The sequence below is a fragment of the Carassius auratus genome, chromosome 26 (assembly GCF_003368295.1).
Source record: "Carassius auratus strain Wakin chromosome 26, ASM336829v1, whole genome shotgun sequence".
Taxonomy (NCBI): Eukaryota; Metazoa; Chordata; class Actinopteri; order Cypriniformes; family Cyprinidae; genus Carassius; species Carassius auratus.
In genome coordinates, this window is record NC_039268.1 from 958,018 (window position 1) to 972,676 (window position 14,659).

Here is a 14,659-nt window from a genome sequence, read left to right on the forward strand (position 1 = left end):
ACTCTTATGCATGTATTGTTTGTAAGTCTTTTCATTTAAATTATGCGTTTTGACAAGCTTTAGTGTATTATGCTTGGCAAGAGTGAATTTGTGTAGGTGCAGAGGGCTCCAAACTTAATAACCCAGCATAACAAATTTCCCCTGTTGGGCCTTTTCCCCTCTCCAGCTTCATCCAGAATGTGAATTTATTTTAATAACAGTATGTCTGCTTCTCGCCATGTTATAAATCAGCAGATCACAGGACAGAAGTGGGGCTGAACGCTCAACTCATCCCCTCCAGACACTTTCCTTTCCTCTGAACATCACCTGTGTTCCCACCAATAAAAGAGTAGCAAAAATCATCTCTCGCCTCAGACCTCACCCACCTCTAACTCTGCTTCTTTTCACTGATAAATGGCTTTCTTTTCCCCCTCTCAACTTTAATTGTATGCTCTTTTCATCTTAATATGATGTTTGTTTCCTGTCGTTTATTAGGCGGTGACTGGGAGCTTCACAGCTATAATTTTCGATTAGGGGGGTTGTTAGAACTGAAGCAAGTGGAAGAACCGCTGGAACATCTGCCAGCTCTACCATGGAGAGCAGAGGGTGAGGTTTCCTCTGTATTGTCCTGTAATTGTCTCTGTCATTCTTGAAATCATGGCTGTATTAAGCTAATTGCATGCATTTAATTTTTTTTCTTAATTAACATTTCAAAATGCTTTTTTTTAATACAAAATAAGTCCAGGAACAGGTACTTAAAGGAATAATTCACCCAAAAATGAATATTTGCTGTAAATATACTCTCCCTTAGGCCATTCAAGATAAAGATGAGTGTAATTTTTCAAAGGTACAAATTTGGAGAAATGTAACATTACATCACTTGCTCACCAATGGATCCTCTGCTGTGAATGGGTGCCATCAGAATGAGAGTCCTAACAGCTGATAAAAACGTCACAATAATTTAAAAATAACCACTCCAATCCATCAATTAACATGTTGTGAATTGAAAAATGGTGTGTTTGTAAGAAACTAATTCATCATTAAGTTGTTTTAACTTTAAGCTATCACTTCCGGCCAAAATAATTCGTAATAACGCTTCCTCCATTGAAAAATTCTGTCTCCCTTTGTCCTCTCACATCAAAATCCTCTGACAAATATAAAACCTGTTTTTGCTTGTAAACGGTGCTTGATCTGTGCATTTTTCGCTTCTGATTCAGACAAGGTGATTTTTTTTTTCTCTGGAGAAACTTAGTGTACAGAGTATCTTAACAGAAAGCAGCGGTTCCTTTCCAAGTTTAAAACATCTTGATGGATTTGTCTCTTACAAACATGCAGATTTTCACTTAAGGAGATGTTATCTGATGAACTGGAGTCATGTGGATTACATGCAGATTATTGTGATGTTTTCATCAGCTGTTTGGACTCACATCTTGACGGCACCCATTCACTGCAGAGGATCCGTTGGTGAGCAAGTGATGTAATGCTGCATTTCTCCAAATCTGTTCTGATGAAGAAACAAACTCTATACATCTTGGGTGGCCTTGGGGATAGTACATTTTTTTTAAAATTTTATTTTTTGGTGAGCTATTTATTTAATACTTTCTATTTTCTATTTCTTTAATGTTCCTGGTTTTATTATCAATGATTCATAATTGGTGCATGTTTTTTACAAAAAATAAATGTTTGTCTGATTTTTAATCAGAAATATAACTTGTTCTGCCACTGATGCAAGAATATCAATAAAAACTGTGTGGTGCCGCCCATCCTGCTATCATGTTTTATGAGCACTCAGAATCACAAACATATTATTTTTCAGCAATCTGAGCCACATGATGGCTGATGACACACCAAAAAAAAAAAAAAAAAAAACCTTAACCTGTTGTATCTGTGATTTAAATGTTGTTTGCAAAAAAGTCAGTATCATATTTAAATAGTATTAATCATTTAAAGGGCAAGTCAGGGAATTTTTCTTCCACTTTACAGGTCATTCCCATCCTCAGATAATAGTTGAACCAAATTATTAATCCACAGTTTCTGATCAATTGCAATGCATGCATGAGCTTCACAGCAAGAGGGCAATCTTTCTGAATTTCCCTTCTGAAGCCAACAGTCTAATTCTCCTCTAGATTAGCAGCGCTCTGATAAATTATGCTGTGTTATGGATACATTCCTGGTCCTTCAAGGTTATATAACATTCAATATGCAGTAGAAGAGTGAGAGACAACTAAATTCAGGTCAGGACACAGCAGGACGCTTTCCTTTTCATGTTTGATCCAGAGGGGTCACTTCTGCAAACTCATTAAGACAGAAATGCAAATGATCTTCTCTTTCACGATATTTCTCTCTTTTTTTGAAGAAAAAAGGCAATTATTGTGCCTACTTACTGTAAAAGAAAAATACTAGGCAAGAGCTGTGCCTTCAACGACCAGTGTACATAGTTTAGATGTTTATGTTTAATTATGATTTCTAACAGTATAATGTCCAGCGATGACACCATGCTCGGCTCTTAAAAGATTTATAAGCTGTGTACATTTTCCTTTGAAGTCTCACTGAAATGCGGGTAGTTGTACGCTCTCGTCCTTATGATCAGGTCAGATCTTTCATGTTAGGAAATACAGTGAATTGGACTTCTATTCTGATTATTGCCGGTAATATACTGTTTTGAGAGAAGCAGACATTCCTTTACAAAGACACTTGACTAAATTGTATTAAAACTTGCATTTAAAAAATTGCTGTTATCACTGTTCATACACATTTATTCATTAGCCACATACTTATTTAATGTAACTTATAATGCATTTAAAATATAAATTTGATAAGTATGTGTGCATTTTAAGTCTGTGATTTGCCTCTACTGATGACAGAATTACAGCATTTTGTTTCTGTATGCCCACATTTGATTAGGCCTACATTTTTACTGTTAAATTCATAAATGATTTATGGATTTAAAAATTTGGTATATATATATATATACATGTGATATTTGTATTAGATTTTATTTTAAATATGCACAGTTCAAAAATGCATGTTTTGATCTTTCTGGCAGGCTTGCTGTATTTAATATTCTCTATTCACAGTTATGTATTTGTATGTATTTAATTATTTTAATTCAAAGTTACAGTGCATTCATCGTATACAATTTAACAGTATATGTGCTTATAATCAATCTATAGATTTGCCAGTACTAATTATAGCAATACTTTAAAAATTAATTAGTAATTTTATTTTCTGCTACTAAACAATATTTATTTATTTAAATACATTAAAAAAAAAATCTTGTCAGACAGATTCAATAATTGTCCTGTTATTTTAAAATAATAAATGTTTTGATCTTGCTGGCTCAGAACTGTGGCATACCTTGGTGTACATTATATGGAGCCTTACATTTAGATATCCATGCATTAAAATAAATCCACACGTTTACAATAACAACACATCTGTCCTGCTATGCATACATTTCATTTTAAACCTGAAAGGTTCGATTGTATCCCAGGAGCAAATCTCAGTGAGTGAATGTGCGAGTGTGTGTGTGTTTAAGGCTCAGTTTTCCGCTACACTCTGGAATGTGGCCAGGCACGTCTCTCTCTCTCTCTCCCTCTCTCTCTCTCTCTCTCCCTCTCTCTCTCTCTCTCTCGAATCCACATTCGGCTTCCAAATTCAAAGCCTTTGATCTTTCTCGCTGTGTCTTCTTTACCCGGAAGAGAACCGTCGCTTTCCCTCTCAGCTGGGATGAAGGCGCGCGTGGAAATGTTGGCCCGTCTCCAGCCTCACTCCATATATGGTTATACAAAGGCAAGGGATGAAAGAGGCCGCCGCCGCCAGATCAAAGGCAGCCACGGCTCCGCCCACTGACCCCACCTCCGTCTGCTTTATAAAGATCTGCCTCCTACTCCAAACTTATTCTCACGCAAGCCGCAGAAACACTTCCCAATGTTTTTCTTCCCCTTTTTTGTTTTCTGAAAGATTGAGGGAGGGCTCCTTTAATTTATCTGGTTTTGCATATTTGAATCTCGAGCAGATTTTTTAGCTGCTTACATTTAAGCTTTATTTATCGTAAGAATTTCAGAAAATCTAGTTAATGTGTGTAATTAACATTAAAAGGTAAAATTAAAACTTGTGTTTTTATGTTTTCAATTAAATACTGCTGATAATATTAATGCATTTTATAAAAAAAGGGTTTGCGGGGGAAATTGCGTAATCGATTTGTATGTCATTGACATTTGGCATTTTAAAACAAATATGCCTCGTCAAATTTCAGGTCAATGCGCTTTATTTATTGATTTTTATTTATTTATTTGAACGTTATCTAAAGGTTACTCATATGCAACAGAAATAGTTCGTATATAAAATGTTTTCGAGTTTAAATGTGATCTGTAAAGCGAAATTATATAGGCTAAGCTATACAAAAACGTGGTATCAAACACTGGGTGATTAAACCGTGTATGTTGTATAAATAAGCTTAATTAAGTTAAACAGTCAAATTTAGATTACCTTGAGAACAAAAAAGCATTCAGGTCAACAAGTATTCATTCAATCGAGCAATGTGCATGACAAAAATGGACTAATAAGATGATGAAAACCATCCTAGATCTTTTCAAACGGAATCTCATCTTCCACTATACAGCTGCATTATGCACGATTCATCTTTGATATCACCCTTTGCAACGTAACGCAGATCAGTGATTAAGCTCATAGTACGTTTTTTTTTCCACACTGGCATTTTAATGGTCTTTGTTGTTGTTTTCATTTATGTTTTTTTATTCAAATGATTATTTATTATGATCGTTTTAAAAAGTGTGCCTCACATTGTTATATTTGCTGGCATTTTTTCTACTGTTTACTGTTTAGTACTGGTAACACTAATACTGTAGATGAAAAGATCATGGTACATTTTGATTTTTAAGTGGTATGCTATGCAGTAGTCCAAAAATAATTCTTAAAATAATATATTATATGCCACCCACCATCCCAATTTCCACCTTTCATTTTAATCTATCCAATTCAAAGAGGCAAACTTGCAAACAAAAAAATATAAATCATAAAAATATCTAAAATTATCAAACAATATTGTGCAATATTTATGGTTCCATTGAAAGTACATTGGGAACAGTTTCAATCCACCCGAATCTGGTCAGTCATGATATTTGAAATTCAGCTTGCCTGAACATTATATGTAAAAATTTAACTAAAGAACCTACTGATTCAGATGAAGCCATTTCTGTTATTCAAAATGTATTAATATGTTCCCAAATCACTTCCTGTAAATCCTATATTTTAAACAGATAATGCATGATAGTGATTTCACTCCTGAAGCTCATTTCTAATTGGTTCCACTGACGGTATTACTACACTGTTTTCGTTTCCAACAGCCTCTAAATGAATCAGAGAACAGCTCTGGTGTCTCCTACCTCCTCATTTTGCGCTCTCTGTCCATTTGTTGGAAGCAATGTCTAAATCTCCCTTTACTTTCCTCAGGAGTGTCAGTCAATGCATGTGCGCGCGCGTGTGTGAGTGAGGTGTCAATCAAAGCGGCGGCTTCTCTTTCATCTCTGTAGTCAGTCAGAGATCAGGGGGAGGAGTACAGCACTACACTCTCTCCAGCCCAACATTACTCTCAGTCTCTGCTGAGCGCATTTCTGAAGAGGGACACCTTTTTACCCAAGAAACCAAACGGGAATGACACACAGCATCTGAACCCCAGCACTTTTTTTTTTTACTTCCTTTTTTTTTTTTTTTTTTTTTTTGAACAGTCAGAACTGTCCTGCGTACAACTTACACTTCACAGGAATCGTACTTTAACTTTTAAAACACCCAGCGTCGCTACATTGCGTTTCCCCTCTGGATTCTCGAGTGTTTCCGCAGCACGCGTGTTTGGAGTGCCCCAGCTGAAGTTATACGGGGGTTTTCTGTATAACACCTTCGCTTTCCGGGCGTTTTTAGGGTGAGGAGGACTTTCAATCACCCGAGAAATGCCGCAGTTGTCAGGTGGAGGAGGCGGCGGGGATCCGGAGCTCTGCGCCACCGATGAAATGATCCCGTTCAAAGATGAGGGAGACCCGCAGAAGGAGCAGATCTTCGCGGAGATCAGCCACTCCGAGGAGGAGGGAGACTTAGCGGAGATCAAGTCATCTCTGGTCAACGAGTCAGAAATCAGTCCTAACAGTCACGACGTGAGTACGCCTCAAACGCACGTGAAGGTCCTGTGCAATCTCCGTCAAACTTCACGTGGAAGTTTTTGGGAAGCTGGGATTTGTTTTCCGAATGAAGAGTCGTGTTGATATTTTAACCTCAAGTCTGTGTGTGTGTGTGTGTGTGTATAGTTTAAATGGCAGAGCTACACGTGTTAAAGTCAACAAACTAATTTTAACCCACAGTCATTTTTTAAGCGAGAAAAAATGACTAAAAGGGCTACGACGATCGCTATTTGCTTTTAATCATATAAATCATAGCTTATATATGATTTTAATTTATTCAACCAGTTATTTATATATTTTAAGTCATAGAATTGTCAAAGAAAGCAGTGTTGATTTTTACTGATAATCACAAACAAAACAATGGATTTTTAAATGGATTTTTATTTGAAATTTGTGATTATATTTGTTAAAGTCATGTTAAAATAAAATAGTGCAATGCTGCTACAATAACTACTAAGAACGTTACATTTTGTTATTGTTGTTACTGTATTTTTGAGATTTTTAATAATTGTTTATTAAAGTCTGCCAGATAATTTGTTAAATATATAATATTTTTGAAACGGTGTATTATGCCTCTGATTGGGTTATTGTGATTTCTTTTACAATTAACCACAAAACTGCAACATGATTTAAAATTACTGATATTATTTATTTATTTTATTGATATTAATTATTTAATTATATATTTTTTTATATGTATTAAAAATCAGCACACCCTGTTTATGGTGGCAACAATGCAATTCACATTTTCTTATATAGGCTAGATTACATATTTTAAATTTCACACTAAAGAAATGTAAACAATTATTTAAATAAAACAAAATGGAAGTCTATATCCGAAATTTGTGAAGCAGTTGTCAGATATCTGTGCTGGTGTACATTTATTTGAGTTTAATTTTTTCCTGTGTGTGTGTTTCTCTGATCGTGCTTTTTCTCCATTTCTACTTGGTCATGTGCATCAAGTAAATTGAACTAAAGAATATTAAGATGCTTTGCTTTATTAATGAAATATATTTCCTCCTGGCATCAACAGCATGCAGGGTTACAGCTTGACATGAGAAAGAACAAACTGATGGGCTCAATGTTAATTGGGAAAGCAGTGCAGATCCCTCACTCTGCTGGAAGGCACCCAGAGGGAGCTGAACTCCAAATGGAGTTTATTTCCCAGCACTTCTGATTCATAATGCGGAGTGAACGAGAATAGTAGCGAAGCCTTTCTTTTTCCTTCCTCGAGATACCGCGTTTGTGGTCTGTCTCCACAGCAGAAGGAAAATGACTGTGTTAAAGTATAAAAAAAATGCAAGTTATCTTTTCCTTATGGATGCCTTATGCTCAAAATATGATAAAACATACCTTATTTTGTCATCTTTGGTTTTAGGATTGAACAAAATTTTCTTCTGAAAGCAAGAGTGCTGGAAAAGACGAAAGCAATAACGTTGCACGATAGAAATTAAGTTGTTAATATCTCTCTCCTACATTTTTGAACAGGCAGCTAGACAGTCCCAAATAACACCAGACTCTTATCATGAGAAGCACAGGGATCATCCGGACGATGGTAAGTCACATGGCTCGGGAAAAAATGTGTAATCTAATTAAATCCTTGATTTGATGTCATTAATTTTTTTGTTTGACAAAATCATAACATTTTCCTTCACTTATATTTAAACACACACTTGCGAAGAAAACCATTTGTTTATGCATATTCTCTCTTTTTTTTTACATGTATTACAGTTCTGAAGCCTAACAGATTTAGTTTTTTTTTTTTTTCTAAATATGCCTGTAATCGTTTAGATTCGTTCTTTTAGTTATTTGATTCTGAAGGCTTTGTGAAGGGAATTTCTCAGCCCACTGTCTGTTTGGGGTCGACACGTAATGACACGTGCCAGGGAAGTGCCCCATCTTCCTCTGACACGCTGGCCTCCAAACACAGCGTCTGAAACACTATTGTCAAGAGCAGCATGTTGCTGTGATGGCCCGGAGTTCATTTGATCTCTGTTTGCACCCGGGTCTTTTTTACGCTGGGCAGGGCGCTGGGGTCACAGTGAAGTGACTTGATAGTCTTTTCCCCTTTGTTCTCAGCTTGCTGTGAATACGGATGCAAATTTTCAGCTAAACACTTCACTGGCCTCAAAACGGCTCCCCCGATTTAGATACCGTTAGGAACTGCTTGGTTTCCTGTTTAGCTTGCATTTCTTGCCTATTTAAAAATGATTTATTTTATTGCCACTGAATGTTTCAAGAGTCATGTACACTTTCGGTTTAGTGACTGGACCCCGTCAAATATTTGTTAACATATTTCACATTTAAACTGCATTGCTTTTAATTGAGAATATATGGGAAATCTTATTCATTCAAGCTGCTTTATTTTATTCTCTATCAGGCAAGCATCAAGACATGTACAGCAAAGGCCACCCGTACCCCAGCTACCCCGGATACATCATGATGACCAATATGAACAATGAACCCTACATGAACAACGGCTCTCTCTCGCCTCCCATTCCCAGAACGGTCAGTGTTATCCATTGCTGTTCGCTCCTGAGCCCTCACTGTCCAACACTGACATTTTTACTTTATTTTATCTTCCCTTGTCGAAGGGTGCAGCTCAGGGTTATGATGTTAGTTTCTGATTGGCAGCGTGTCTGTGTCTAATGCTGTGAGCCATATCTGCTCATACTGTCTATAGTTTTTAGTGTGGCAGATTCAAAAATTGTACTGACTTGCACACTTATGCATAAATGTATAGAAGTTACAGACGTTTGCCATTCTGATTATTATATAAAACGGCCGCTGATGGAAGGAGGGGTCGGGGGGGTAGAATAAAAAAAGATGGTGGATACGCTAGCAGCTGTCCACCCTAATCCTGTTTGGTAGTTTTTGTGTGGTTAAGACTCCCTGTTTGGCAGTTGACTGGTGCCTGGAAGAGACGGCCGCTGCATGCAGTCTGTGAGCCCGATGAGAGACAGGGCTTTCTCCACTGAGCTCATCTCATCCATTGTTTGCACAGCTCTGAATTCAGCTTCTTTATCAGTCTGCGGCTGTGCGATTATAATTCAGTTTTCGCCGCTGTGGCGACGGATGCCAAATAGAAGATGATGCCGCAGTTGACCTGTAGTTGCTCTAAGCTTTTGGGATAAATCGTTCTGACTTTAAGGTTTTTATTGTTTAGTTCTTTTTAAGCAGTTTTACTTAAGCATATGCATTGTTACACAACAAGATGTGGTTTAGCAGTTTGTTGGCAATTGGGTCAGCAATGTACATCTGTGGGAATCCTTTGTGATTTAAAGCCTTCGCAGATTTTTTTTATACTGATGCAAAGTTTTTTGCAGAGGTGTTGCAGAATCATTTGCAACTTACCCAAATTTTGCCTTTTCCACTTGCTGTGCAATAAAATCCCAATCATGCCAGATCCATTTCCTCAACCACCTCTCTCTCTCTCTCTCTCTCTCTCTCTCTCTCTCATTCTCTCTCCTTTGCCGTGGCTCAAATAATCGGACACAGTATCTCCAAGGTCTGGGATCAGTTTTCAGCGAGATCAAAGGCACCCCCCCCCCAAACCCCCGTCCTCCCCCTTCGTTCCCCTGAAGTTTGGATTGATTTCCATTGGCCATGACATTCCAGTGCCTTAACTCCCACCCAGTCATGAAGCTGGCAATTTTGTGGTGGTCAGCAGATTTTTTTTGGGGGGGGGGTGATGCTACCTGGTGAAGCGCCAGCCGTATGGGTACAGTGTTCTCCAGCACCCCCAGCGGTAGTGGATATTTGCATCATGGTGCTTAGTGATCCATGAAAGCTTTACATGTTGCTCTAATCTGATGGACGACATCTGGAAATGGCATCCAGGGCTCCATTGAGATGACTAACTTGGGGTCAGCAGATAATGTTTCCAGGTAAACACTGGGGCTGCATTGTCTCTGGTGCCTGTAGCTTTGAAGTTGTAATATTTTAACATTTGTATGAAAAAGGCGAATTGGGAATTAAGACAACCTAGGCATTTCCTCCTTTTGAAACGATTTCCCTCGCACCGGGACGTTTCATGTAGTTCCGCTTATCTCGGCCCCTTTTCATCAGTTGGAGAGAAGAATGGGGTGATGGGGTCCAGGATTTCATTGAATTGTATAATCTGTTCTCCATCCCGTCTTTCATTTCTTCTTCTTAAATTGGATTATTTAAAGTTCAAGCACAAAACTTAATCTCAGGAAAAGTGTTTGAGATATAACATGTTTGATCGGTGACCCCTAAATTAATTTAAGATTTTTCAGAATGTGCTGATCTTTTGGCTTTAATAATTTTATTATCGGGAAACGTTACAATTTTGTATTTATTTCAAATGTTTGTTTGTGACAAGATATGTATATTCTGATATGCATATTATCAGTTCTCAGAGAAGATTAGTTAAAATAATAATAATAATTATGGAAAAGTGGGTTAATTTATCATTTAAATAGACATTTTATCATAAAGGCTGTTTTGATGGTTAGTTTGCTTTCCATATGGATGGACCTCTACTGTAATACGTTTGCTGGAGCTGCTGGTGGAGCAGCTTCAGTCCTTGTGCCGTTTTCCTCCCCCATCCTGATTGGCTTCTGGCAGTAGTGCTGAGGAAGAACCGACCCAAGATACACACTCACACTCGGCCTGCTTTGATGTGGGATGTGACGGATCTCTCAGCGTGGACATGCCGTGGAATCACAAACCCCCCCAAACCCTGGCTTTACCTAAAGAGATTTCACACAGCTGGATCTTCAACTCTCGGTCTGTCCCTTTCTGCACCATTCAGAGAAACTACAATTCCCAGCAGCCGTTGTGTGTGTGGTTTTCATAGCAATATTTATGTAGCACATTGTTATTGTTAATAAACACGCGTTTTAATTGTTTTCACTATTATCTACATCAGAATCTGCATTTCTAAACTCACCCATATACCTCTCTGACGCTCTCTAAACACGTATCATATCGTCTTTCGATGCACCGCCCCCACACATGGATGATAAGGGGCAAACAAGTAGCCATATCATCTGCTGAGCAGGTCTGAACACCAGCGTGTCCTAGACCTTGCAGATTTCGGCAGCCCACAGGCCCTTTGAAGTGCACTGGTACAGACCCAGTGTTTATGAACAGAGGGCCATTGATACTGTGTTTACATCGGCTGGTTACCACAGCCATATTGAATCCATGTGTTGGATGTACAAAGCAAAAATGCTGGCGGTGTTATTAGATGATTTTTTTGAAAGATTTGCTTCCATGAGGCATTTTACCCCACTGAAATGTTACTGTCAAACGATTCACTGAAATGTGCTAATTGAAACGTCTTTTAGTAGGACAGCCCAAAAACGAATTGCTTTAGCGTGTATTCAAGTAGTGTAATTGTTTATTTATTTTAGCTCTGCTAGCTAGTCCCATTTGCCCAAATCTCCTGTTTTTATTCATTTATCAGATGTGATTTACCAACAATATTTTTTATATGCAATGTCCGGTTTATTAAACAAACATGGGTACCTTATATATGCTACAAATTATTGTTGTTATTTTTGGACAGGCTAGAACAACGAGGGTTAATTCTTGACCTCTTAATGCACAGCTAGTATGCAAACCAGTGGTAGCACCTGTTGATGATCCTAAGGGCACATGCAAGTGAAGTGCACCGTTGTGTTTTGTCTTTGCGCTACAGTTGTCATCACTTTTCCTGTATGTTATGTCTCCAGGCCCAGCTGTGACCTCCATCACCCTCCAGCAGCCTTTTTAAGCCCCATTTTATTTTGACAACAGTCTCAGTCTTGATTGTTTTTCTTTTGCACTAATTTATTGATGTTTTTTACTCCTTTTCATGTAATGTATGTTGCTACATTGTGCAGTTTCATTTGAAGCTCGTTTGGTCTCGGATGACCAAAAATCCCCTTGTTTTTCTAATTTTACAAATGTTTGTTTGAGAAGCGACATTCGATGTGTGTCAATATAACCCTCTTCTATCAAATCACGCTAGTTGTATAATTGTTGAAGATTGTGTAGTATTAGTAGTTTCTGCACTGCTGTGGCATGTAGAAACACGAGTCGTCATCTCAAGAGAAATCTTTCAGTGACAGTGATTGAAACCGCATTGTTTGCATGCATGTATCTCTGAACTGCATTCACACTGCTTTTAACTGATCAATAGAGGCTCTGTGCCACTTTACTTCATATTTGTCTGAAGCTCATTATTTTTTTTTGCTGGGCTGTTTGTGTGTGTGTGTGTATGTGTGTTTGGGGTGGGGTGTGTGTGTGTAAAGGAGCTTCACAGACCTCACTGAAATATTCATGCTCCCTCGTGTAGGAGTTTGGTAAAGGGTTTCTCTGAGTTACAGTACAAAAGATGGCTTGCCACCAGGCTTTATTAGCGAAGCTGTTTAATGGATGTATAGATGCAGCCCCTTTCTCACATGCACTCACTCCCTCTCTCAAGCCCCTTTCACACTGCCATTCCGGCAAATAGAGGGGTAAAGTGTTCCTGTAATTGTTCCCTGGTCGCTAGATTTGGCACTTTCACACAGCCAGTGATGACGCGGTATATGTGCGTGCTTTCACACACAACCCTTGAAGATCCCGTAACGACACGTGACATCAGCGCGTGACGTGTAATGTACGAGTCGACAACGCTTGGCACGTTATACTTTAACTGAAGCAAGCAAACGATCTCTGCGTCAGCGCGGAAAGTGAGGAACTAACTGATCTCTGCTTCATTACAGTTTGCACATATGTTTTCGTCGCGAATGTTGATCTTCCTTCAAAACAGCCGGTAAAAGAGTCGCGCGATAACGCGCGTCATCACTTCGATACCGAATTAGATCTGGCTTTTGTTCACACAGCGCTCGTTCCGGATCGATTACCGCAATGTTACTATGTCCCCGACCCGGGTTCGATTCGGTAATCAATTCCGGGACGTGGTTGCTTTCACACAGAAGGCGACCAGGCAATGTTACGGGAATATTGCGGGTCCGACGTGCAGTGTGAAAGGGGCTTCAGTCAGTCAGTCAACTCTTGTTTGCAGCAGACGGGAGGGCTTTGCTATCAGCTCTTTTTGTGTGGTCTTGGTCATAAAAAACACCCTGTTCTTTGAATGTGAAACGAGCCTGTCTTTAATTTTTGGGAAACTCATAAAAGTTTGTCGCTCCTTTCATATCTGCCGCAGAATTGAAAACAAATGCTTCCTTTTTTCATGTGCCTTTGAACTGGCCAATTATGGAGTTGTGAAAATAAAAATCACCCTGTCAATCTCTTCTGCTCCCTTTCCTCCTTTTTTACTCCTTTCTTTTCCAGCTTTTTCATTATAACTCCACTCTCTTTGATTTCTCTCCTTCGCTCCCTTGTTTTTGTCTTTTTTTCTGTCTTCCCTTCTCACTCGTTTGTGTTAAAGGTGTGTGTGTGTGTGTGTATTGGGGGGGATCAGTGATGTCAAAGTCAAAACCGAGAGCATTAAGAAAACTGGCGAAATGCAATCCAGCTGCAATCCGACATGACGCTGGAAAAAGGGGGCTGTGGAGCAGAGAACTGCGGCGTATTCCCAGGGCGCACAACTGCTCGCGGCCTTGGCTTTGATCTCTTCAAAGCCTTCTGCCTCCTACTAGATGAAGAGTCTTGGCTTCGTTTCGTGAGCGCTGGAGAGAGAGAGAGAGAGAGAAAAGGGGAGGGTGAGCGAGGGATGGTGTGGGGAATTAGAGGGGGTTGTTGTGCATGGAAACGAATGAGGATGGGGAGGGGAAGGCGAATGGTAAATGTAGAAAAAAGTGACAAGGATACACTGAAGGAGGGTAGCAGGAAGTCAAAGGTGTCCTTTTGCCCTATTCTGGCCAAAATCAATCAGATTGTGGGAGTAATTACATGTTATTCAGCACAAGTCTCAGAGGGTTTTGTTACCTGAGGGACTCTGACCCCAGAAACGGAGCCCAGGCCGGGGAGGGAAGCGAGGGCCTGCGGAGGGGAGGAGGCGTTGAAAAGCAGGCTGCCCTGTTGCCGTCCAGCAGAGCAGAAAATGGGAGCACAATGCAGTGATTACCCTTGCAGATGTCCCCATATTTATGTCAGCGATGTTTTGGTGGTGTGTGCAGTGGGATTGTTACAGAGCTAACGAGGCCCTGCTATTGTAGTGGAGCGTGTGGCCGGTTGTGCCTCCGCAGCCCCAGCAGTGCACCCACCCCCAACCTCCAGGCTTTCCCACATTAGACTGTAACGGGGCAACTATCCCGCCCCTGGAGGAGTTCAATTTGTGGAAAATACTCTCACTTAGATGTTGATGGCAACATAAACACATGATCCAATGGGTGGAGCTTTTCAGTGGCCAATAGAAAGGGCATCCCGTAGCCAGTTTGATTGCAATATATAGACTACATGATATCATTTAATAATGACAAATGTATAAACCTCAATATAGTATAATTAAAAAATGTGTGTTTGTTGATTTCTGAAATGAATTATGCATGTATGTTTATATCAATTTACTTTACATAGACTGATAA

General features: G+C 39.2%; 1 protein-coding gene across 2 annotated transcripts in view; it reads left to right on the forward strand.

Annotated features, from left to right (window-relative positions):
* Positions 1 to 5,493: 5,493 nt before the first annotated feature.
* The window catches only part of LOC113044020 (lymphoid enhancer-binding factor 1-like), a 38,559-nt gene continuing 29,393 nt past the window's right edge, over positions 5,494 to 14,659 (forward strand). The window contains exons 1-3 of one of the 2 annotated variants that reach the window (XM_026203609.1): positions 5,494 to 6,149; positions 7,662 to 7,728; positions 8,554 to 8,681. In XM_026203609.1, coding sequence (XP_026059394.1) covers positions 5,949 to 6,149; positions 7,662 to 7,728; positions 8,554 to 8,681 — 396 coding nt within the window. In that variant the 5' untranslated portion in view covers positions 5,494 to 5,948. The remainder of the gene's footprint in view (positions 6,150 to 7,661; positions 7,729 to 8,553; positions 8,682 to 14,659) is intronic. The other variant, XM_026203610.1, reaches the window with a different exon arrangement.